The following is a 27,242-nucleotide window of genomic DNA, read 5'->3' on the forward strand; positions in this document are numbered from 1 at the left end:
ACCTTTAATATCGATAATTTTTCCCACCCCTATACTTGATGCTTAATACTTATGTTTAATGTTTGATTTTTGATGCTTAATGCTTGATGCTTGATGCTTGATGCTTGATTCTTTCAAACCCCAAAATTATTTTTATAATTTTGGGAACTCTGCTCCATTTTTAAATGGTTTCCCGAGGGCAAAAAATAAATATTTTCGGGATGTCTCCCATAAACAATTTTCTCTGATATTTTCAGGTTTTGTTAACTTGATACCAGTGCAACAGGTAAATACCCCTTTTAATAATTTTGTACTTACCCCATCTAAATCTATCCTTTTTTAGGACCCCTAGACTACTAAAATGGAATAAAATTTTATAAATAAATCTTTAAAATAACTAGAATCTTTGGAAAATAAAAATGTCTTTTAACGGGTGCAGAGGACATGGAGCGAAAGCCCTTCCCGAGCGTAACCAAAATCCGAACCCCTTTATAGAAACTCTAGTATAAAACTCGTTTATACATGGTTATTTTATTGATTTTTCTAAAATCAATTGGCGACTCTAATTTTCAATTATGTGGTCTTTTAAATTAGTTATGTTTAATTAATTTAAAATTGTGTTCCAAATCAAATTATCATTTGATTGCAACAAGTTCCCAAATTATTAAAATTTGAATCTAGAATTAATTATTTTTACATGATTAATTTTAAAGCGGTCAGTACTATCAAAATCTTTTAAAATTAAATGTTTCATTTTAAAATATTCCTAGCATGCAATCGATGTTGTAATCATTGATCCTCAAGCAACGACTCTGGCCCCCTCCTCACATTGTCACGTGTCCACAAGACACGTGTTAAGCTATGAAGGAACCAAGGTGACCTAATCCAAGAGGAGTTAGTAAAGTCGAGAGGGACGATGATGGAAGTAATACCCTTTCCGATGCTTATAGCTTTTGTGGAAAATGTGTTGGGGATTTTACAATTTTGATTTATAAAACAAAACTCTAGCTATTTATAAATTTTTATTTATAACATTCCATCATCACAATAGTCCACCTCATGAGGTCTATCGTCCTAACAGGTACTTAGGTTTTACCTTGTACCTAAGTTCTACCCTAATAATTGCCGGAAAATGAACGCGTATATCACTCGGGACTATGTGAAGGAGTACCAGATCGAAATTATGTACTTCTACAAACTACTTTTAGACCGATCATACCGGTCTATGACCGAGAGATGTCGCGTGAGGAAAAACTATGAACCCGGAGTGGATCCCCTATCGACTTTGATACATCCTTTGGGATGCGACCTTAGCGACGGTGGGGAGAGATTCTAACCTAAACCTCAAAAGAAACCTTAGCACACAAAACATGGATACTTTACCTAACTGTTGTTCGACGTGCCCGAACAATAGAGCCTCGACAAGTTAGCCTTATACGTACGTATTTATTATATACGCATACATCTATAATAGATATACTAAACATCTCTAAGCATATTTGCTTTATACATCGCATAATGGCCTTGTTAGAAAATGAGAATCTATTACTTTCATATGATTTTGAAGTAATATTCACAACATAATTATTTAACCAAATAGGGGATTTATTTGTCTTGTGTCCCTTTTTTCTTCGTTTTGCAAAACAAAAGTTTTAGTAATAATTTGTAATTTCTAAAAAATTGTATTATTTAAATTTTGATTTTAATTTGGTAAAATAATTTTTTCAACAACTTGATATGTTTCATTATTTTTTATTTATGTTTCTGATTCTATTAAAAATTTAGAAGTTTGATCAAATAAATGAGAATTCTTTTTTTATTTTCTTTGTTGTATTTTCAGTTTTGAAATAAAGAAAAATATTTTCATGAAAAAAAATTTCTCTTGAAACAACAATCACTTATTTTTTTAAATCAAAATTATTATATCTTTTTTATTAGAGGGATATTCAATAAAAATACACTTTGAACCTCTTGGTTCAAATTTTTTTTTTTTATATAGAATATTATTTTTTATATAAAAAAGACATCCAAATACTCTAAGATTAGAATAATCTAGTTTTTGTTTAAACAATTTATGAAAAGAATTATCCTATTCTAGTGTTTTAGAATGAATTTGATTAATAATAAAATCGAAAAAGGCAAAGGAAAAAAATCTTGTGGCATTTTGGTTTGAAAAAGAATTGATCAAAGAACTTATAAAAAAAAGTGAACATTAAAAGAGAACAAGATAGGAGAACAACAAAGATCACCTTGTTATTGAAATTTTTGCGGCCAACTTAAAATTGTGCTATATATATGGATGAGAAAATTACTGATATTATAGGTCTATCAAAAATATTATACCGTAATATATCGAAAATATCGAATTTTAAGGTATACCGAAAAAATGTAAGGTATAGTACCGATATCGAAATTATTTGTACGGTAAAGGTATAAGAATTTCAAAATTTTGGTATATTAAGATATACCGAAATAATATTTATAAATTACAAGGAAATAAATAGATTTAATATTAATTTAATTATAAAAACATATTTTTTTTAAATCAAATATAATTATACTTTACTATTATTCAATATATATCATCTCTACTTTCTGATAAGATTGAGAAAAGATCAAACAAAACCTTCAATCTCTTAGGTAGCTTATCCTTTCATTATTTTCAAGAATATTTTTACAATCTCATTCTCAATTGTTGCTAATGAGTTTATTTTTACCTTGGGTAAAAAGATAGTGGATCATTTTAGGAGTAATTTGAATTCTAAAATAGTGGAGGCATTGATGTGCATAAATGATTGACTAAAATGAGAACGAATTCAACTTATGAAAGATTTATACAAATGATGAATTTAATTTGTTCAAAGAAAATGAACAAATTAAAAAGAGAAGTAGTTTTTTTATTAATTAAGTCTAAATTAACTTATATTTATTATTATTATTATATAATCTGAATTATATTATTAATTTATAAAAAAAAAATTTAATGATAAATATTTTTAATTTTTAGTTTTGGGTAACATTTATGTATTAATTATTTTAAGTTTATTTTTTAATTAATATGTATTTTAGGTATGAAATGTATAATACTGATACCGTATCGAAATTATGGTATATACCGAAATCAAGATAAAATAAATGTAATGTATGAATTTTTCTATACCGAAATATTCGATAAGGTGCCCAGCTGTGCTAAGATTGCCCAGGGACTTCACAAATATGGGGACACCTTCTTCAGCAATACTCATGCATTTTTTTGATCTTGTCTTGTCTTGATTGTGTGACATGGAATGCAAAATTGATATGAGATATTTATATCTTTATTATTTTATTAAATTATTAGTTTATATTTTGTATATATGAAAAAAAATTATAATATAAAAAATAATAATAATATTTTATATTTTTAATTAAATATAATATAATAAAAAATGAGATATAGATATTAATATTAATTTTATTATAAAATAATAGTAATAGTTTGTCTGGAATGCATCCAAACACTATAATATTAATGATAATGATTAGTAGACCATTCTCTGGACTGTATTAAGTCTCCCTTCAAGCTTAGGTTTGATATTGATTTTTGGTTATTTTCTCAAAATCAATATTTTCTCTTTTTTATTTCATTTATCTCATTACTTATTTTATTTATTAAAATACAAAATATTATTAATTTGATATTTTTTTTTATATTTCTATTTCATCTATTTAAGGTATAATAGTCATTAAACTTTTAAAAAATATTTTTTTAAAAAATTAAGAAACAAATATTTTACTCAAAACTCACATAAACCCAAAAAGAAAATAAAAATATCAAACAAGCGCTTAGTAAAGATGGTGACCTTCACTAATTTATTTTTAATTTGGTTATCACCAGTAATTATACTTATATATATTTTTTTAATTTCAGTTTTTTAAATGATTTTATTCAACTTTTGTAACTATTATTTTTAAATTTTAGTGTTTTTTAATATGTTTGTGTTTATTTCTTTTATTAAAACAAAATGGTATTTTTAACTGATTTCTTTCAAATTTAAATTATTTTCAAACAATTTTTTATTCATTTGAGTGCTTTAGTTAACTTTTTATTTCCATTTTTAATCATTGTTTTTTTTAACTGATTTTATTTTTTTAGTTTTTTGAATGAAAAAAAATCGATTTTTAACTAAGTTTTATTGATATATTTTGTTTTCATGTAATTAAAATTCACTTGTTTTGTTCAAATTATTCTTTTTTTTTTTAATAATATCAAATTGAATTTGTTCTTCTTAACCATTGTCATTGTTTTGCTTACAACTTTCTAATCATTCTAAATTAAAAATATCAATCAATTAGGTTATTATTAATATAATAATCAATTAGATTACTATTCTAAAACAGTTTTTTATTTATTTGAGTGATTTTAGTTGATTTCTTTTCCATTTTTAATAAGTGTTTTTCTTTTATCTGATTTTTTTTTCTAGTTTTTTGAAATTTAAGTTTTTTTTTTTTTCGTTTTTTTTTAACTAAGTTTAATTTTTATTTCAGTGTTTGTTTTTGTCTAATTATTATTTTTTAAATACTATGTAATTGATTTTTTTTTCTTAACAATTATCATTGTTTTGCTTATAACTTTCAAATAACACATGTCTAGATTAAAATTATCAATCAACTAGATTATTATTAATATAGTAATTAATTACATTACTATTCCAAAACAATTGAAATTGAACAAATTAAAATAATTGTAAGGTAAGTAATACATGAAATGAAATTGAAATAAAAAAATGTCAATTAGAACAAATTAAAAGAATTAAACTGAGCATTTAAAAACACTGATTAGAAATAAAAAGTTTAAAAAAACTAAAATTAAAAATAAATCAATTAATTAACTGAACATACAAAAAAAAAAACTTAAATAAAAAATAGTTATACATAAATTTTTAAATAAAAGTTTGTTAAAAAACAATTAAAAAAATACTAATTTTAAAACAATTCTATATTTAAAATTAAAATTAAAATAATATAACAAATCTCTCAAGTTACCGTGTAATGTGGCATGAAAAAGGTATTTGATCAGACTTTCTTTTAATAAAATTTTAGAAACTAATATTATTTATTTTCAAAATTAAAAATATCTGTAACTTTTAGAGTAAATATAATTAATTTTTAAAAGAAGATATACAGAATAAAAATATGAAAATATTTGATAATCTTATAAATATATTTTTACATCTCTTCATAAATGTGTTTGCTTATTATCTAAAGATGAATGTCTAATATATATATATTCAAAAAATTAATTATAATTACTCTCAAAATAATATAGGCTTTTAATTTATTCTTAAAACAACTAAAGATCAATTTATAATTGTTTTTCAAGGAATAAATTTATATTGTATTTTTAAAAGGAAATCAATCTATAATGTCTCCATAAATACATTGAAACATTTTAAGTAAAAAATCTACTAATGAAAATTAATTATAGTTTTTTAAATTATTAATTAAATTTATCCTCAAAATTACAGATATTTTGAAATTTACCTTTAAAATGGTAAATTCCATATAGATTATTGTCTTAATAATATTTTATAGTAGTGGATTAAAACTCTTTGAGTCTTAAAGAAATAATAACGGGTCCCAATTTCAATTTGACCCAAATAATTTAATTTTTTTTTTTTTGGTAATATGACCAAATATAAATATATATATATATATATATATATATATATATATATATATATATATATATATATATATATATATATATATATATATATATAAGAAAAGGGATGATTTTCTTAGAACTTGTTTGAGAAAATGATTTTTAAGTTTTTTTAGGTTTTTTTTTATAAATATTTTTAAAAAATTATTTTTTTGGGTTTATTTACCAAAATATCCTTATATTTTGATTTTCTCTTTCTTCTTTTTAAAGTTAATTAATAAAAGATAATTTTAATATTTAAATATATAAAATAAGTGATTAAATGGATGAAATGATAAATGAATTTTGAGATAAAATTCTAAAAAAAATCCAAAAAATCACACATCAAACTAACCTAAGTTTTTTATATGTCATTGTTATTTTTTTCTATAATTTTTTTTTTATCTATTAACAATATAACCTGTAATATTTGTGGAACTATTATATATTTTACCTACCACGATTAAGATATGCAATTTAATAGAATCTGTAGTTAAAAATTTTAATTATTTTTTAAATAATTAAAACAAATTTTTTTTTTATAATTTTAATAAAAATAAATCTCATTATTGTGAAATTTAAAAAGAAAATCTCCAAAATGGGATCCCAATAGCCTCCCTATGACAATTTGACCTTATTTCTTTTATAAGATTTTGGTTTAACAAAAGATTTGTCAAAGTTGACAATATTACATTAAATTTATAAAGTTGAGATATTTTCTTCTTAGGACCTCCATGCATATTGACTATACATATACTTTAGGATATGGGTATGCATAAATAGTTCATTATTGACCATATGTATTTGTATAGATTCCTAAAACATATTATAAACTCAATTTTAATCTATAAAATAGTTACAATTCTTAAAACTATATATCTTACTTATTATAATATAACACCCAACATTGAAAATATCAAAAAGGAGTAAAATTTGGAAAAATAAAATAAAAATATTCAATTAATTATTTTCCTTTCTCTCCTTAATTCTCTCTAAAACCCCTTTCACAGCTATCTCAAAAGCATCTTCCAATCCTTTCTCCGGCATCTTCATCGGATTAGCATAAACCAATTTAGGTATCAACTTCACCACTTCCTCTCTCATTGCCATCACTTCAATCTCCGGTATCTTCCCCAAAACCTCTTCAATATTCACTTTTCCTTCTTTCACTTCTGTCTCATTAATCAAAACTGAATAACTTGAATGATTCTTAGGTAAATGCCAAACATACTGACCATAAGCCGACATAGGATGAAAGAAAACAGGCACACAACCGGAAAGAATGGCGTCAAACGTTGATCGTCTTGTGTATGAATCCCCTGATGGTTGTAAACAGAATTTCGATTTCGAAAATGCTTGAATCACGAAGAATGGATCATCACATTTGAAATCATTGCAATCTAGTAATCGACAATGGATGCTGTTTAAACATTGGTTGATTAGTTCATCACGGATTGATGTATTATCGTTTGGACGAGGAGAACCCACAAAGGAGAAAAGGAATTCTGGGTTTACATTACGAACTTCATTTTGCCAATTTATGATTTCATTTGAATTTGATGGATGGAAATAAGATGGGTATGGAATTGCTACCTCAAGTTTGTTATCTAATGGGTTTTTCTCAATAATCAATGCTGTCATGTTACGAATCTCCGGTGTGATAAATAGTTTGTTTCCCCAACCTGATTGTTCATCGGATTGTCGCCGGAAATCCCAGGTAACTCTACCTCCTATAAAGAAATGGTCAATTCCATAAACTCTTTTCCATTCCGGTTGTTTAGTTAACCAATTAACTAAATCAACAACATTTTTATCACGAACAGAGACATCAATTTTCCCAAACAAATACCGACCCACATCTAATCCAGCATAATAAGGAACATAAATAGCAGTAGCTAATGAAGAATTCCTTGTTAAACAATCATATTGATTCATTCGATTTTGAAAAATAATCTCTAAAGTGAACTGATTCGTAGCGTACCAACCTTGTTTAGATGTTTCTTTTCCAAGACCCATGTTCAAAAGTGGTTCGCACATATCGAACCATTTATTCAAAGCTGTGCAGTTCTTAAGAATGTCGATGTTGAATTGGGCAGGAAGGTTATGAACGTAGATATATCGGCCGGAGCAGGATTCGTCATGATCGGTTTCTTTGAACTGTTGATCAACTCTGTTTTCTTCTATGAAGATTGATTTCAAGTTTGAGAAAGATGGAAATAGAGTAATTAAGCTTGTTTTGCTTGATAGAGAACAGAGGAGTAATACCCAAATGAAGAAGAAGGTTGAACAAGCAAACCAGATTTTAGAGCTTACATTGATCGGCTTCGGCTTCTCCATTGATAATCTTCTCCAAGATTTCAGTAATTTTAGAGAGAGAGAGAGAGAATTCAGAGATGTTTGTATAGAGAATGGAATAAGAATGGTCATGAAGAAAAAAGACTAAAATGATGGCTAAGAAAGAAGATTAAAATAGACCCTAAACTCTTTGTTTAATATTAAATAATCCCTTAAGTCTTAACTTCTTAAGAATCAATTATAAAAAGGAGTTTTTTTATTATTATTTATAGTAAAGTAGTTTACTATTTCACATTTGAGCCTTAAATTTGGATAGTTTTCGTTAAATAAGGTTTAAACTTCTAATTTTGTCATATTAGACTCGGACTATTAAAATTCTAGTTATTTGAGATTTATTTTTTTAATTGATAATATTTTAATTAATTTGTCATGTTTGTAATTGAAATGATATTTAGAGACGTTTTAATTTTTTTTTTTAAATTAAGTATTATTTTCGAGATTTATGCATTTTTATTTATAAAAGTTGGTTTGAGTGACTAAAACATATTAATTTAAAGATATATTTGAAAAAGAATTGAATAGAAATAGATTTTTATTTTTTAAAAAACTTAATAAGGACAAAATTTTGTGTACGATCAACCAATTTGAATTCATTTGTGTTTTAAATTGATTGTTTTTTCGAGATATACTTATTTAAAATTGTCGAATACGGATTGAATGATTTAAAGGTGTATAATGTGAGAAAAATTGAAAAAAATATTAAATTGCTATTTTGTATTTTACAAATGTGGTAAATTAAATGAAAATATTATGGTAAAGAATAATCGTTTCAAAAAATTCTTAAAGAGTTAAAATTGTAATAGTTGGAGTTTTATATAATATAATTCAAAGTTCGCACCCCATTTGTTACAAACAATAAAAGTTCGAGTCCTAAAGAATTAGTGATATTTAAGAGTTCAAATATTCTCTATACAAAGTCAAAGGCTTAATTGAATTAAACTATAAGTTTGGGGTTGATTAATATTATTTACGTTTATTAAATAAAGTATTTTATAAATCCATCAATGTTTGAATTAAATCAATTAAATGAAAAGTAGAATTTAAGAAAATATATTATTGTAATCTTTTTTATGGTATATTATTTATTTTAAAATATTATTATTTATCATGGCAACAATTAATTAATTGCAATTAACTATTAAGTCTTTTAATCTTCCCATTTAATTCTTGAGGGAGAAATCAATAATTTTGATATGCCGTTGATTTTTCAAGCGGCTGCTATCAACGGCGGCTAAGTCCACAGTAAGGAATATACGACCTTGTCTTACTACTGTTCGATTTGCAATAGATTCTTTGTTTGAGAAGAACTTCATCTGCCTCACTAATTTGACATACGCAAAGAATCATTCAATATTGTCTGACCCCAAAAAATAAATAAAAAATAATAAAAAATTTCCAAATAGAACAATTTCTTTGAATTTGAATTGATAGATAAGAATTGACTTTTTTTACTTAAAAAAAAAGGAAAATTGAGAAATCAATGTGTTTCTATATTGAATGATCAAATTATGTTATGATTACCTAATAAGTAAACTAATACACATTTACCCAATAAGTAAACAAATATAACATAAACTTGTTAAGATATTATATAATATGTTCAAAATAATATTTATGAATTTAATAAATAATATACATATTTTATTCTTAACCACTAAATTAATTTAACCACTAGGGTCATGGTTTTAAAAATCAATGCTAAATTTATAAAAATAAATTTAAAATAAAATATTATATATATATATATAATATTTTTATTTTTTTTTATTTAACCGCGATAATTGGTGGACAGTTAATTCACAAATTAACGATTTTACTCTTGTAAGAAAGGTTGTCCATTATAGTGTGTGGTGGGGGAGACAAGCGTCCAACTTATAATTTATTCCATTTTTAATTTTAATTATACAAATAATATATCAATTAAACCGTTTTAAGTCCATTTGCGAATTAACCACCCGAAATATTTACTTAAAAAACGAGTAGTTGTGCGAGAGTATATATGTAAGAAAAATATGTTGTTACTCACAAAATTGATGACTACAAAAAGAAAAAAGAAAAGGAAAGACCTGAGTTACTTACTCTAAAATTGAGTTGTGAGAATCGGGTGGTTTTTCATTAAGTATTTATATATATATTGATTAGTTGAAACAATTTCTTATTACCCAAACAAAAATTTGATGGCTACAAAAAGTAAACTTTTGACCTAATTTATTATTCATCAAATTAGTATTAATGAAGATAGTAAGAATCTATAAATGAGAACTTTAATATGTAACACGTCTCTATTAAGGTTTTGCTTAAATTTTAGTCAATATATATATATATATATCAACTTTGGTTGAGTTTTTAAAATATTAATGTGAATTTTTGTTTTTAAAATATTAATGTGAATAAAACTATATAGCTATTTAATTATATTATATTAGACCCTTGTTATAAAAAAAATACAAAAAATAATTATTATATGCATTAGAAATAAGTTAATTTATCTTATTATAATAATCATTATTATTTTTATTTTATTTTTATTTTAGACATTTTAAATAAAAATCAAACTTGTAACATTTAGTTTTGTAAGGACTAGATTTTTACACTTAAATTCTTAATTAGTGGGTTATTTTATAATAATTATTAATATAAATTAAATATAAAATTTTAAATAAAAACGTTATAAATTAGAGTGGGAATACATTATTTCTTTAGACTTCTTAAATTAAAAGTAATTAATAATAAAAATTTAGAAGCATGTTGGTTTAGTTTATTATTAATTTCTTTCACATATGATGTATAACAGTGTCGATCTAACATTTTTATGGTTGAGAAAAAAATAACATTATTATGTTTTCAATAAAAGTGGCTACTTAAAAATAATTACATATATCAACATTGTCAATGAAGAATGGAAATAAAAATAAACATGTGCATTAATATCCTTTTGGGAGAGAAAATATTATAATTCAAAATTTTAAATTCCTTTTCAGAACCTCTCAAATCTTTTAGTTAATAGATGTTAACAATATTTAATAATAGATAGGTAAATTTATTAGTTATAGAATATTTAATTATTAATAAATTATAGCTAATATATATAAATTAGAATGGTTAATTTTATTTTTTAAATCAAAATAAAATCATAATATCAAAATATTTTATTATTTATTATTTTAAAATAAAATCATTAAAATATATTATAAATGTAATTATTTCTTAACTTTAGATGTCCAATGTTCTGGAGTTGAACTCACCTTACAAAAATACTAATATTATTTTTAATTATTTTTAACAATTTATTCTATCCCAATCAATTAATATCTATGGCTTATTCCAGCCTAAAATATTTTTTTTATATATATCATACATCATACATCATATACCCTTCTACAAATTATTATTATTATTATATTAGTTGTCAATTGACTAGTTTTACCCTAAAAAAAAAATAAAAATAAAAATCACATTCTTAGTTCGATAATTTTCAATTTCCCGTTATGTATTTTTTTTAATCTAATTCTTTAACTATAACTTTTGGATATTACTTAGACTTATTGTACTGTACTATATATATTGTGTGTGAGGGGAAGACAACAAAATAAAATGTGATCTAAATACATGAGTACATTACATGTTAATAACAAGGGATTAATATATAATTAGAACTGAAATTAAAATAAATTAGCATAACCTAAAATAATTGAGGACTAAATAAATCTCACTTAAAACTTTAAAGACCACTTGTTCTTAACAAAATCGAGAATCCCTTATTACTCTGAAATAAAAGTACGAGGGGTAGTAGATTCAACATAAGGACAAAAATTCTCTCCGAGTTAAGTTCAGATTTATAATATTTCCTTTTCAAAATGCGCAGGACCTTTCCCATGCCTTTAGTCTAAGGGCAATAATCTTAAGTCTAATGAATTATTAACTTGGATCTTCTAATATGACATGTGCATGTGACATGAGAACAAAAGAGGATCACTACCCATAATTCAATTTTATCTTCAAAATACTGACCACCACTCACATTATCGTTGTATATCGAGATTATCTACCTTCAAAATATTATAGGCTAGCGACAACAAGAGATGAATATTCCCATCTTCCCTGAAGTTCTAAGTTCGAGTACGTCAGACGACAAGTTCTACGCCTATTTAAATGTATTTATAGACTATATACTTAACCCACAGTGATTAATCGCACTCTAAACAAAGAATTGAAACTCAGAGTTCTAAAAAAATACTATATTGTATATTATCACTAATTTCGTATTTATTTTATTTAATAATTTTAATTTTTATATAAAATAAAATATTATTTTAAATAATAATTAAGATAATATAAATATTTCAGTAGTTATTCTAAATTAAATATATTATATATTATATATTAATAAAAAAAATCTTATTAAAAGTCTTTAAATAAAACCATTGTTTAAAATTATTTTGTTTAAATTTGTAACCCCGGATTTTGGTCCCCTCTTAACTTAGCATGTGTTTGGATGATACGTGACAATACAGGGATACCCGAGGTGACTCGAGGTTTGATGCGTTTTAACCTTGATTTGCATTCTAGACATCTTTTTAAAAGAAAACAATATTTTAAAAGATTTAGAAAATACCTATATAAAATAATTAATTTTATTCAAAATTTAATAATCTTGAAGATGAAATAATAATTTAATTAAAACTCAGTTTAAATTAATCAAATATAATTAATTTAAAAAATCATTTATTTGAAAATAGAGTCACCAAATAATTTTAGAAAAATCAATAAAAGGTATGTGTATAAACGTACTTTATACTAGAGTTTCTATTAGGGGTTCGTATTTTTGGTTACACTCGAGAAAGGACTTTCGCGTTATGTCCTCCACGCCCGTCAAAAGACGATTTATTTTCTAAGTAAAAGACTGGCTATTTAAAGATTTATTTATAGTATTTATTTCCTTTAATTAGTAGTCAGGGGATCCTAAACAAGGACATGTTTAGATTACGTAATAATTGTACAAAATTATTTAGAAGAGCATACCTACGATATAAGATTAAGTATAATACCTGAAAAATATCATAAAAGTGTTAGAATTTAAAAATAAATTCCAAACGAGGCCTTAGACAAAATATTTGTTTAAAAAATATCCCAAAAATATTTAAATATCATTTTCTGACATTTGAGGATTATTTGAAAATGAATGGGGGTTCCAAAATTATTTTATTTTGAAAATTGGAACCAAATAGTCCTAGGGCTTGGGTCTGTTTTGATCCATCTAGGCTCAAACAGGCTCGGACGGGCTTGGTCTAGATTGAGGTGTTCTAGATCAGGGCTCGGGAAGCTCGGTCGAGGGAACGAAAAGCTCGGTCCTGGAGTTCAGGAGGCCTGGAAGCTTACCAATGAGTGTAGGAAGCTTTTCAGAAGCCTGGGTCGAAGTTTGAATCGCTGGAGAGGATTTTACAGAACTCCAGTTCGCCGAAGTTCTTTGATTCTTCGATTTAAGCTGTAATGATTGATGATTGTTTGATGGATTGGAAACATAATACCTAAGAAGTATTTATACTTAGCTAGGTCGGTTAATTGAAGTTGAATTCAACTTTGATTTGGCCATCGAAGTTGTTCTTCCCCGTTTCTAATTCAACTTCGGCAGCCTAACTAGGGGATATGATTTGACTTCAAACCACAGGGGAATTAAAGACGAGGTAAAGACGTGCACGAAGGTAAAAAAATAAAGGGAAAATGTAGAGTAATGATGGAGATAACCCTTCTAGAAGAATCGCCAACGTCCGTTGTGGCCTTTGGAGTTCGCGAAGAAGACTAATAAAACAACGTCGTTTTGATTAATCAAAACGCATCGTTGCGTTCCGTTGGAGATCCATCCGCATTCAGGCATCTAGGCTAACGGGGTTAGCTGTCCCGTTAGTCAATCCGGTGAGACCCTGAGCGCATGCGTGTTTTCTTACATCTGAATACTTGGCGTCCTCCTGGGCGCTTGATGAAAATACAGGGCTGATCCGATGATAAATAATCCTACTGTAATGTAATTCCTTATTTTCGGCTACACCAGATCATCAATTTATATTTGTAATAAAATGGTTATTTGAAATCGATTTTTAACCTCTTTCTTGCATTTTTCTTCAAAAAAAAATCCACAAAAATATTTTTGGAAACATTATTTTTATTTTTTTTGGATATTTTTGGGAATTTTGGGTATTTATTTAATTGTTTTAAGGCATAAACTATACATAATTTATGTTTAAAATTATAATTAAATAATTTCAACTTTCTTTTGGGTTTAATTTGGGTAAAATAAATATAATATTTTAACTTCAAATAATTTTGTTTTGAATTTTTATTTAATTTTTTTAATTATGTTTAATTATCACAATAATTAACTCTCTAATTTGATTTTTAATCTCTATTTAAGTTATTTTAAAATTTAAAAATTCAAAATTTTATTTTATTATTATTATAAATTAATAATATTCATTATAATTTAGGATGTGTCAAATTTTTATACTTACAAAATTTATAATTAATTTAATAATTATATATATATATTATAATTATTATTTTGTTTTATTAAATTAAATCATATTTAAAAATATGTTATTACTTATTATTTTAAAATAAAATAATTAAATTAAAATCTTAAATACTTAATAAACCGTAATAATAATAATTATTAATAAATTAAAGCAAAGTTTTAAAATACATGAACGATTCGGTTTTTAACTTCAATACGGCTACCATACGAACCGCTCAAAAACTGGTCTGACCGTCCGGTTCGATTGAAAATATGAACCGGAATTTTTCGGTTGGAAAGGTTTGTCATAAACATGCCTTTCTCACCTCGATGATTGGCCGTTTGTCGCTCCGGTTGGTTCCAAACAGTCGGTCATTCTTCATTATGGGTGTGACCTTTTGGAGCGTCGGTTCTAAACATGCGCCATTTTTTATTGACCGTTTGCAATTTCAAACAGGCGTCATTCTCTATTGACCGTTTGCGGTTTCAGTCGACGGCCTTGTAAATTATATTAGTATAGGCCTTGTTCAGATTGAGGTTATTGTAATAATTTAGAAGGAGAAATGAGTAATGATTGTTGATGATTTTGAGGAAATAAGAATATTTTTGGTAAAATTATTTAAAGGGTATTGATATATAATAATAAAATAATAAATAATAATTTAAAATAAATGGTATTTTAGTATTTTGGGTAATGAATTGAGTGATGTGATTGATGAGAGAGGAGTGAAAAGATGTTTGAGTGAGTTGGGTTATTTAAATAACCCCAACAAAACAAGGCCATAGAAGAGAAAAGAAATGAAATATATAGATAAGAAAAATATCAAAGATATAAATAATAATAATAGTCGTCAAGTCAATACGTAAATATTCAGTAGAGATAGAAAATATATTGATGGATTCAAACATGTAATAATCAATGTTGACAACTTTTTTTTTATTCAGCAGAATTAATTACTTTACAAATCTAAAATATATAAAAAAAAAATGTTCAAACGGTGGTCCGATTGAACCGTTTAAACCGGAATTCCCCAATATTTCGAATGGATAATTGGAATCATTTTCAAAACCTTGAATTAAAATTCTGTTAGTCTAGTGATTAGATTCACTATCTCTGTTTTCTGGAGTTCCAAAATCCATAATTGGCACTCATACTTATGTGGATTAAAATAATAATTATTTTATAGTGGGCAAAAATTAATTAATTATGTTAATTTTTATTTTCAATTTTTCAAGTTAAATAAGATTTTATATATAAACAACGCTTATTCCTAAATTAGGTAGAATTAGCGGGTTGATCGTTGTGAAAGATTTATTTATAAACTCGATCTTAAGTAATAGTTATGAATATAAGTTATATCAAAAGAATAGTTAATGAGTAATTAATTATAAAACTTCAGTAATAAAATATTAAAAAATTTATTTCTCTTTTTAATGATATTTTATTTTTTTTAAATAAATAAATAATTATTTATATACATTAATAATTCTATTTCTTTAATTTAATTTTTAATATATAAATTATATATTAAATATATATAACAATCTATTTAAAAATTAATTCTCAATATATTTAAATAAAAATATCTCTTTATATTTATTAAATTAATTTTTAATATTTTTTATATAAATTAAAATATTTTTTTACTTATATCCATATTTACCAAATATACCATTATTTTAACTATTTTAATTATATATATATATATATATATCAATAATTCTATATATATAATTTATTTTATAATATATAATTATATATTAAATTTTAAAAATATTTTAATCTAAATATTTATTAAAAATTACTAAATATATTCTCTATACATATCTATTATTTATATATATTTTTTTTTGTTAATTACATTTTTTATTGTTATTCAATAAAATGATTATATATATATTAAACACATAATCACAGGTGGTTATGATTAAATTATTTACCTTTCAAACTCGAGACTCTAGTTCAGTTCCTCCGTATGCAAATTTAATAGGTAAGGTAGAGTTCTTAAATTTGAAGCACACTTTATAATATTTTAATATATTATTTTCTGCTTTCTTTTAGTCATTTATTTGATAATGAGGGATTAATATATAATTAGAACTTAAATTACAAAAAAAAAAAAAAAAAAAAATTGCGTATCCTAAAATAATTGAGGACTAAATAAATCTTACTTAAACTTTAAAGACCACTTGTTCTTAATAAAACCGACAATCCCTTATTACTCTTAAATAAAAGCATGAGGGGTAGTAGATTGAATTTAGGGACAAAAATTCTCTTCGTGTTAAGTTCAGATTTATAATATTTCCTTTTCAAAAGGTGCAGGACCTTTCCCAATGCCGTTCTTCTAATACCATCAAAATATTATATTTTAGTTTAGTGAGAATAAGATATGAATATGTCAAATTTTTCTGAAATTTTAAGTTCGAGTACGTCAAGTGACAAGTTTTGCATCTGTTTAAATAATTAAGTGTGTTTGCGGGTTATATATATGTTCTTAACTCACGGGGATTAGTCATACTACAAAGTAAAAGCAAAACTTAGCGTTATAAAAAAATGTTATATTCTACGTTAACACTAGTTTCGTATTTATTTTATACAATAAAAGTAATAATTTTAATTTATACATAAAATAGAATATTATATTAATTAATAAGATTATATAAATATTTCAATAGTTATTCTAAATTAAATATATTATATATTAATAAAAAAAATTAATCTTATTAAAAGTCTTTAAATAAACCATTGTTTAAAATTATTTTGTTTAAATTTATAATTAATTATTATATATATATTATAATTATTACTTTATTAAATTAAATCATACTTTAGAAATATTTTATTACTTATTATTTTAAAATAAATAATTAAATTACAATCTTAATAATAAAATAAATAATTAAATTACAATCTTAAATACTTGAAATGAAATGGTAACTCATGAATTATTCTCTTATCTAAAATTATGTTAGACGTGTTTTACATTACTACCAACATCTTATTCTTTATCACGATATTTTTCTACCGCCACTACGACAAACCAACTACCAACCACCAATCACAGAATTCATATATCATATTGTGACCTCACACACTTTCAGACACTTATTATCTATCGTCAAACTAACCACCAATCTAAATAAACCTTTTATCTCATGATCTCTCACTTTATCACACGACTCTTATCCCCCTTGAAAACCAACCACCAGTCTCAATTAACCTCTAATATCGTGAGCTCACACATTTTCACACTTCGGTCAATCAAAACTTCATTCATATATTTTTAACCACCAATATCTCCTTTATTATCGACCTCTTATTCCGACAAATCAATCATAAATCTCACCTCTCATCTTATCAATTTTACCCTTACTACAACATCTTTTACCACTAATCCTATCAATCGATCTTTTATCTTGTGACTCACACTTTTTCATATTCATCTTTATTCCCTCGAAAAATCACCCACAAATCAAAATCGACCTTTAATCTTGTGATCGCGCATACTTTTACACTTCGATTAATCAACATTTCATTCATACATTTTAACTACTTATATCTCATTTGTTACCATCCTCTTTTATATTACCACTACCTCTTTCTTACCCTCACTTTGGCAAACCAACCATCAAATTTCAATCGACATCTCATCTTGTGATCGACCTCACACACTTCTTATCCCTTGTCAAACCAACCACATATCTCTCCAATCGACCTCTCATCTTATGACTCATACTTTTGCATATGTCACTTTATCCCACTTCAGAAAACTAACCACTAAATCTCAATCAATATATAATATTTTGACCTTACACACTTTCATACACCTCTTATTCCTCGTCAAACCAACCACCAATCCCCACAATCGACCTCTTATCTTGTAACTCACATTTTTTTCATATGTTTCTTTATCCCTCAACAAACCACTCATCAATCCTAATCTCAACCTCTAATCTCATGACCTCACACACGTTTACACTCCGGTCAATCAACATCTCATTTATATATTTTTTACCGTCGATATCTCCTTTATTACCGACTTGTTATCTCGACAAATCAACCACAAATCACACCTCGCATCTCATCATTTGTACTCTACGACCTCTTTAACTCCACTTTAACAAATTAACAATCAATCACAATCGACCACTTAGGTCAATCAACATTTCAATCATAGATTTTTAACTACTAATATTTAATTTGTTAACGACCCCTTATATCTATCCCATTTCGGCAAACCAATCACTAAATCTCCCAAATCGACATCTCATCCTGTGACCTCACACACTTTCACACACCTCTTATCCATCATAAAAAATCAACCACCAATCAATCCTCTCAATCAGTCCTCATCTTGTGACTCACACTTTTCATATGTCTCTTTATCCCTCGGCAAACCATCCACTAATCTTAGTCGACCTCTAATCACATGACCTCACACACTTTTACACTCTAGTCAATCAACATTACATTCATATATATTTTTAACCACTAATATATCATTTATGACTCAACCTCTTATCCCGACAAATCAACCAAAAATCACACCTCTCATCTCATCATTTTTACTCTTATCGTTACCTCTTTTATCCACACTTCAATTAATCAACAACCAAATCCCAAATATCAATCGACATATCCATATTGTGACATCACACTTTCACATATTATCCCGACAAATCAACCACAAATCCCACCTCTCGTCTCATCATTTTTACTCTTATTGCACCCTCTTTTACCCCTATTTAAATAAATCAACAACCAAATTACAATATCAATCTCCATCTCCATCTCATGACCTAACATTTTTCAAATACTCGTCAAATTAACCACCAATTTCGACATTATACTTTTACATGTCTCTTATCCCTAGTTTAAAAGTTACGCTAATAAGATTTGAATTCGCACCCACATATACCACAATATATCTATCAAATATTTTCAATTTACATTTTTTAGAATTTGAACCATAGTCTTAAGCATGAAATGTGAACCTTTTAGTCACTATACTTTAGATTATTGAAATTATTTATAAATTTATGTATGTATATATATTTTGTATTTTATATTTATTACTCATTAGTTAATCTTTTTATTAACCAATAAATTATTAATACTCATAAAAGAGAATTATATATATATATATATAAATATAATGAGAGAACAAATATATAAAAGATTAAAATGTATTTATATAAAACTAATAATGAAATAGAATAATATATATATATAAATAAAAGTAACTCCATTTATAAAAAATATGTTTATATATATATTATTAAATAAATAAATATGTAATATTATATAAATATAAATATAAAAAAGTGTTGATGAGAACACTAGTGGAAAATACATCATTATCGACAACATAAACCGTCGCTAAAAGTCATAATTTCGTCGCTAATAAATATTAGCATCGGAGAATAAAGTTGTCGCCATTTGTCGTTAAACTTTTATCAACGACGATAGACCGACGTTGATAACTAAAATATCAGTGACGGCGAATGGGGAATCGTCACTGATAATGAACAATATTATCGAAGACATTGTGCCTAATCCCGTCGCTGATAATCCTCTCTTATCAACGCCAACATTCTCTAATACCGACGCTGATAATTCTCTCTTATCAACGTCAGTGTTTCCCTAACGTCATTGCTGATAATTCTTGCTCTCGATTTTTTGGCATTTTTTTATTCTTATTAAATATGTTTCATATTTTGTTCTACTACTATTAGCAAAAAAAAGATCATTCATAAATAAAAATCAATTCCAAGTTTCAATAAAAATCTCAAATAGTATTAATACAAAAATCTCATATCGCATGTCAATCAATACTGATCGATGGGAGGGGGCATCCTAGATATAAGCGCCTGTATAACCTCTTATTATGCACACATTTGTGCCTAAATAACGTCCTACTATGCACGCATTTGCGTCTCTAGAGCCTCTTGTTGTGCGCACATATGCACCTCTATGTCTCGATGTACACACATCTGCGCCTCTACATCCTACTGTGCGAGCATTTACTCCTCTAGATGTGCGCGCATCTACTCCATTTCGTCTCGCGTGGTCTTGTTCCCTTGAGCAATGCTTTGGTTTGTTGACCTTTAGACCCCTGTGAGTTGTTTCACCTCTACGTCCTTATGTGCACACATTTGCGCCTCTAAGTCCTACTGTGCGGGTATATGCGCCTCTACGCCCTACTATGCGAGCATCTGCGCCTCTAGATGTGCGCGCATCTGTGCCATCTCGTTATCGCATGGTCTTGTTCTCCTCGAGCAACTCTTTGCTCTATTGACGTTGAGACACACATGCATTATTGACACTTAAAGAAAAACTTCCCTATTGACCCACTTTGAAGGGCATTGGACATACTCCCTATTCCATCCCGATCATCTTCATGTGTCTCTGTGGTCCCAAAGCAGTCTCAAATACATCAAACAACAACATATTAGAATTTTTCTTCTAGCCACTTGCACATCACATTCGATAATCATTTACAACACTATTAGTAATTTATAATATTAGTCGCGGTATTATGTTATCGTCATGGATGATTTTCTTTTTAAAAATGGCGGGAATAGGACGGGAAAACCTGAATTTTAGCAACGACGTTGACAACTTGATGGGAGAGAGGCGAGAAAGCCTAATTTTTAGTGACGGTATTGAAAATGAATATTGTCGTTGATAAATTATCAGTGACGTTATAACTTCGCCGACGCTAATATTTTTTATTAACCATAGTGCTTTGGTCACCGTTGCTAATAATAATTATCATCCACGGCGTATTTTTGTCGTCGCCAATTACCGTCCCTAATAACCCTAATTCTACTGGTGGAACATATATATTTAAATGATATATATAGATAGATAAAATAGATTTATATAAAATTAATTAGGAGACATATAAAATTATATATATGAAAATTAGATAAAAAAATAATTAGGAAAGAGAAATTATTTATTATTATTAATTTTATAAGTTATTTACATTTATAAAAGCTTTTATATATATATATATATATATATATATATATATAAATAAATTAGTTAAGAGATATAGAAAATTAGATAATAATATATATAGAGAGAAAAAGTTATTAAATAGAAATTAATTATAATTATTTATTTTATAAGGTAAGTGCCAAAAACATGTCTTATATTTATATATATAAATAAATAAATAAATATGTATAATTATATATATATATATATATATATATATATATATATATATAAATGATTGATTAAAATATATATATATATATATATGAAAAAAAATAAGAGAAAAAAATTACTTTATATTTACTTTAAGGTAATGCCTGTTAGGTTTTTTGGGTTATTAAAATTACTCAAAAAATCAAAAATCATTTCATTATAAATCTAATTTGTTAAATCACTAAATTTAAATTTGAGATAGAGGAGGTAACACATTTATGCTTTGTGGACGATTTGTTCATTCTAGCGCATGCGCAGACGTTGATTTCATTAAAACTATTAGGGTTGCACTAACGTTCTTTTCTGAGGTAACAAGTTTAACTATTAATGAAAGAAAAAGTGTGGCATTTTATGGAGGCATGAAGGACGAAATAAAGCAAGACATATTCAACATCATGGGCATCAAGGAAGGCAGCTTTCTCATAAGGTACTTAGGAATTTCGTTAACTGCAAAGCAGATCGAGATCTCACACTGCAAGCCGCTGATTGAAAAGGTAAAAAACACGATATCTGGCTGGGCAACGAAAAAATATTCTTATGCAGGGAGGATCAAACTTATCAAAACCGTGGTTATGAACATAGTTGGCTATTGGGCGCAACAAATGGTCATTCCGAAGAAGGTAATGAAGGAACTCGACACGCTGGTGAGAAACTTTAACTGGGGTAGTAGTGGAAGAGGAGGAAAGAAAGTCAAATGAATCGCTCTCTGCAAACCGAAAGACGAGGGAGACATCGACTTGAAGAACTGTATCGAGTGGAATAAAGCTCTAACCTTTAAGCATATGTGGGCTTTGGAGCGCAATCAGGAGTCACTATGGATCAAATGGGTGCATACGAGGCTTATGAAACACGAAACCAACATCTGGACCTGCAAAATTCACGAAGGTATGAGCTGGTCTTTGAAAAAATTCTTAAACTAAGAAGCGATATTGCAGATCCAGATGGGAAAGACACTCTATTCTGGCACGACCCCTGGTTCGAAAACCAGCCTATCATCGACAAGGAGAAATTTCAAAATACCCGTATTAGAAGGGACTGCACAAAAGCGAAAATCAGAGACATCAAAGACGGGAATTGGAACTTGCTCTTGAGAAAAATTCCAGAAGGAAAGAGGATACTTGATCATATAAGTAACATACAACTACACGACAGACCGAATATTCCTGAATGGAAAGCTGAGGACAATGGGAAACTGGTATTGAAGAAAATATGGGAGGTAATCCGGGAAAAAGCGCAGAAAGTAGAATGTGCTCCTCTTGTATGGTCAACAAAGATTATCCCTCGAACACCAGTTCATCCTATGGCTCGCCTTCTAGAAAAGACTCAGCACTCGTGATCGTATCAGTAAGTATATGAGCATCCCGGACACGAGCTGTCTTCTATACATAGGAAATGAAGAAACCATAGATCACCTATTTGGGAGCTACTGTATTTCTTCAGAGCTTTAGGACAGATTCTATAAAAGCCTAGAGATGATTAGTTTTCCGAGCGAATGGAATGAAATCAAAGAAGCAACACTACTCAAAGCCAAGGGAAATAGATTTACAACAAGTGTGTTCAAAGTGCGGCTTTGGAGCAGTGGTGTATAACATTTGGCAAGAACGGAATGCAAGGGTATATGGCAGAACCCGCAGGAGCGTTGACGAGTTATGGAAAGATATTGTATCGAATTGCAGCGCCCTCACGAGAACGTGGAGAGGAATTCCAAGCACGAAGTAGAATTGGAATATCTATAGGAACTGAAGTTTACCGTTTTTTAAACTCACTAGAATTGAAAACATTGTAAACAGATAACTCATTTACGTTTTTAGCTTTTTAGCTTTTATTTAGAATGTTATGACTTCAAAATCATCCTAGGCCTGTCTAGAATGATCTCTTAAACTCGTGGGTTTTTTTTCCCGTTTTTGGGAATTTTTAATGAAATGACGCTAAGTCGTTTTTCCCAAATATATATATATATATATATATAAATATAAGCCCTAAAAATTTATATCCCAATTTATAATATTCAAATAATTATTTTAATTTATTATTTAAATAAAAAAATTCAAAATAATTAAACTTATAACCAAAAACACATTTAAAACAATTAATTATAATTAAATGTAGGAGTAATTAATCAAATTAATTAAGAATTAAGGCAAAAAAAATATTTGGGATAAATACTGTATCCATTTTATCTCAAAATAATTTTAAAAAAAGTAAAGGGACAAAAATAAATAATTTAGAATAAATTGTTTTATCCATTTCATTTTAAAACAATTATTTATTTAATCCTAAAAATATATATAAAAAATGGTAAAATATTTTCCCTATTTATTTTAATATTTTATGTATTTAAAAAACCAAAATTAAATCCAAAAGGGTGAAAGAAAAACCAAATTGAAATAAACCCTTTATGATTTAATAAAAAAAAAGAGGAAAGATAACAAATATATTATTTGGTAGTATAAATACAATCTCAAACCCAAAATTCGGCATAATCCTCAAATTCTTTTTTTTTCTCAAACCTCTCTGGCTCCAGCGAAAATAATCTCCCAACCTCTTTAGCTCCGGCGAAAATCATCTCTCTAACCTAAAATTCTAGTTAATGGTATTTCGTTTTTCAAATCTTGTTATACATAACATTTATTTTATTTATTCTTTATTTCAATGTGATGGTATTGTGCTTCCATTTTTTCAGATTAGTAAGAACCAGTTTACAAGTTGGAGAGAATCATTTCCTACCTAGCCGAGATTTTATAACTAGTTGAAAAATAATGCAGAATGCTGCTTTTGCAGATTATATTGACTTCCATTTTTACAAACATTATTAGACCTGTTTAATATTGTTTAGATCTATTTTCTCCTGAAACTGTTCGTTTTCGTGATGTTTTGTTTCGAAAAATGAATTTTTTTAAATACACTTATTTATTTTTTATGGTTGTCTATAAAATTGTGTTCCTGGAAATAAACACTTATATATTATCCAAAAGCTCAAATTTAAAACGCATTTATAATGTTACAATTCAACGACAACATTCATTTTTTACAAATAAACAAAATAAATATTGAACCAAGAAGGTCGCTAAACAGATAAACAATTTTATAGATAAATAGTGTACATATAAAATTCGGGAAATAAACATCCCAAAATATTAACTTTCGGGAACTTTCGGTAGAAATATTTCGAAATTGTTCATTTTCAGGAGAAAAACATCCTGAAAATGTTCACTTCGGGAACTTTCAGTAGAAAATGTCCTGAACTTGTTAATTTTTGAGAGAAAAATGTTCCAAAAATGTTCACTTTTATGACAAAAACGCCCTGATTTTCGGGAGAAAACTTATAAAAAAATTATATTTCGAGAGAAAATGTCCCGAAAATGAATCTCAAAAACTTTCATTTTCGGGAGAAAACGTCCCGAAATTGAATCCTGAAAATGTTCAATTTTGGGAGAAAACTTCTCGAAAATGAAATTTTCGGGAAAAAATATTTCGAAAATGTTCATTTTCGGGAGAAAATTTTCCGAAAATGTTCATTTTTAGGAGAAAACGTCCTGAAAATGAATCCTGAAAATTTCATTTTTGGGAGAAAACGTCCCAAAAATTTCAATTTCAGGAGAAAAAACCCTTGTATTAAAAGGGAATAACTTTGTGTAAGTTTGAAGGATTTGGACGATTGTTTTTGAAATTGTGTATTTTTCGGAAATCTACGACTTCCAAAATTTCATAAACTTTTTTGAAAGGCGTTTAGGGTGACCAAATCTTCAAAATAGACGTGGTTTGATGGTTAATTTTATGATTTCTTTATATTTCAACATTTTACAATTAGAGAATGTTTTATAATTTAACAACCTGTGAAAGTTTAAGGTTTTAATCACTTCATATTGTGAATTTTGATGATAATGTGAGAACCCAAACCTTATCCAACTAATATAATGTATTCATTTTTCTAGTATTTATTAAATAAAATATTTGTGTTTAACTTAACATGAAACTTATTGGTGCAAGTGGTTAGTTGAACTTTAGTTATGTAGAAGAGGTCGATGGTTCAGGCCTTGTCATTGCTAGTTTTGGACATACACTTCTGTATTTTCTAAACATTTGCCTTCTGTATTTTCTAAACATTTGCGAAATAGGCTCTTTGTTTGGTATAACTATGTATTTATAATCTATTTTTTTCAACATCCTCAATCAACTTTTACTATATGAATTGAAGATGCAAATTTACAATAAACAGATCTATAAAATAAACATATATAAATAATAAACAGATTTATACATACAATAAACAGATATATACCATAAACAGATCTAAGATCTCGGACTGAAGATCTAGGATATAAACAATAAACAATCCTACTGAAGCTGAAAAAGAAAGAAGAAAAATAATAAGAAGAAAAAGAAGAAGAAGGAGAAGGAAAAAGAAACGTTGAAATGAAGAAATCGCTAAATCGCCAAAGAGAAGAGAGACTGAAAGTGATGGAAATACTAAGGACAAAGATAATAAAGGGAAAAAATATATTTTTTTAATGCAAAGGGGCGATGTGGCTAGGGGTGTTCATCGGTTCGGTTTTCGGGTTATTCGAGTTTTCGGTTCGGGTTCTTCGAATTTTTATTTTTTTTAAGCAAATTCGAAAACCGAACCGATTTGAATAAATTCGAATTCGGTTTATTTGAATTCGGTGAATTTGAATTCGGTTCGAATTCGGTCGGATATTCGGTTTAGACCAAATATAGAACATCACCTACCCATAAGATAATTTTTTTTAAAATGAGTTAACAAAATAAATAAGTTGTTAAAGAGATCTTATCTACTTAAATTATAAAAAAATATAAATCACGCAAACTAAGCTTAACGATAATATATATTCGACAATTAAACGACGAAAGTAAAATAGTGTCGCCGACGACAATATATGACAGTTGAGACGTGTTGACAACTAGAGAATTGGGAAAATGAATTAGGGATTATGGATTTAATGTAGGGATCTAGTAGGAGGTCCATGATAATTTAATATAAATATGTAATAAGTTATAATATATAATAAAAATAAATAATAAAAATGAATTCGGTTTTCGGTTTGGTTTTCGAGTTGAAACCTAAACTCGAAAACCAAACCGAAAATCGTATTTGAATTCGAATCGGTTTAAAATTCAATTCGAAAACCGAAAATGTATTTCGAATTCGGTTTATTCGAATTCGGTGAATTCGAATTCGGTCGGATATTCGGTTCAGACCAAATATTGAACACCCCTAGATGTGGCAGGCCACGTAGGATTCGTGGCCTTACTTTCACTGCCCCATGATTGCCCCTATTATTTTTCTAAAAAAAATATCAATAATCCAGTGTAGCTGAAACCCGAAGAATTCGCTGGATCAAGAATTACAACCATTGGATGAGCGCTAAATTTTCATACAGTGCCTAGAAAGCATTCACATAGCCGGTTGTAACCAAGGAGAAGTGCACACGCGAGGCATCGGATTGGCTAATGCCCGTTAGCTAGGACGTTAACGG

At 27.0% G+C, this 27,242-nt stretch overlaps 1 protein-coding gene across 1 annotated transcript; it reads right to left on the minus strand.

The window, feature by feature from the left end:
• Nucleotides 1–6,463: 6,463 nt before the first annotated feature.
• On the minus strand, nt 6,464–8,109 carry LOC124940320 (probable xyloglucan galactosyltransferase GT11). The gene has a single exon (XM_047480828.1). It carries the CDS (start codon nt 8,087–8,089, stop codon nt 6,623–6,625), a length of 1,467 nt encoding a protein of 488 aa, XP_047336784.1. The 5' UTR covers nt 8,090–8,109; the 3' UTR covers nt 6,464–6,622.
• Between the last annotated feature and the right edge of the window lie 19,133 nt (nt 8,110–27,242).

This window comes from Impatiens glandulifera, chromosome 5 (assembly GCF_907164915.1).
Source record: "Impatiens glandulifera chromosome 5, dImpGla2.1, whole genome shotgun sequence".
NCBI lineage: Eukaryota > Viridiplantae > Streptophyta > Magnoliopsida > Ericales > Balsaminaceae > Impatiens > Impatiens glandulifera.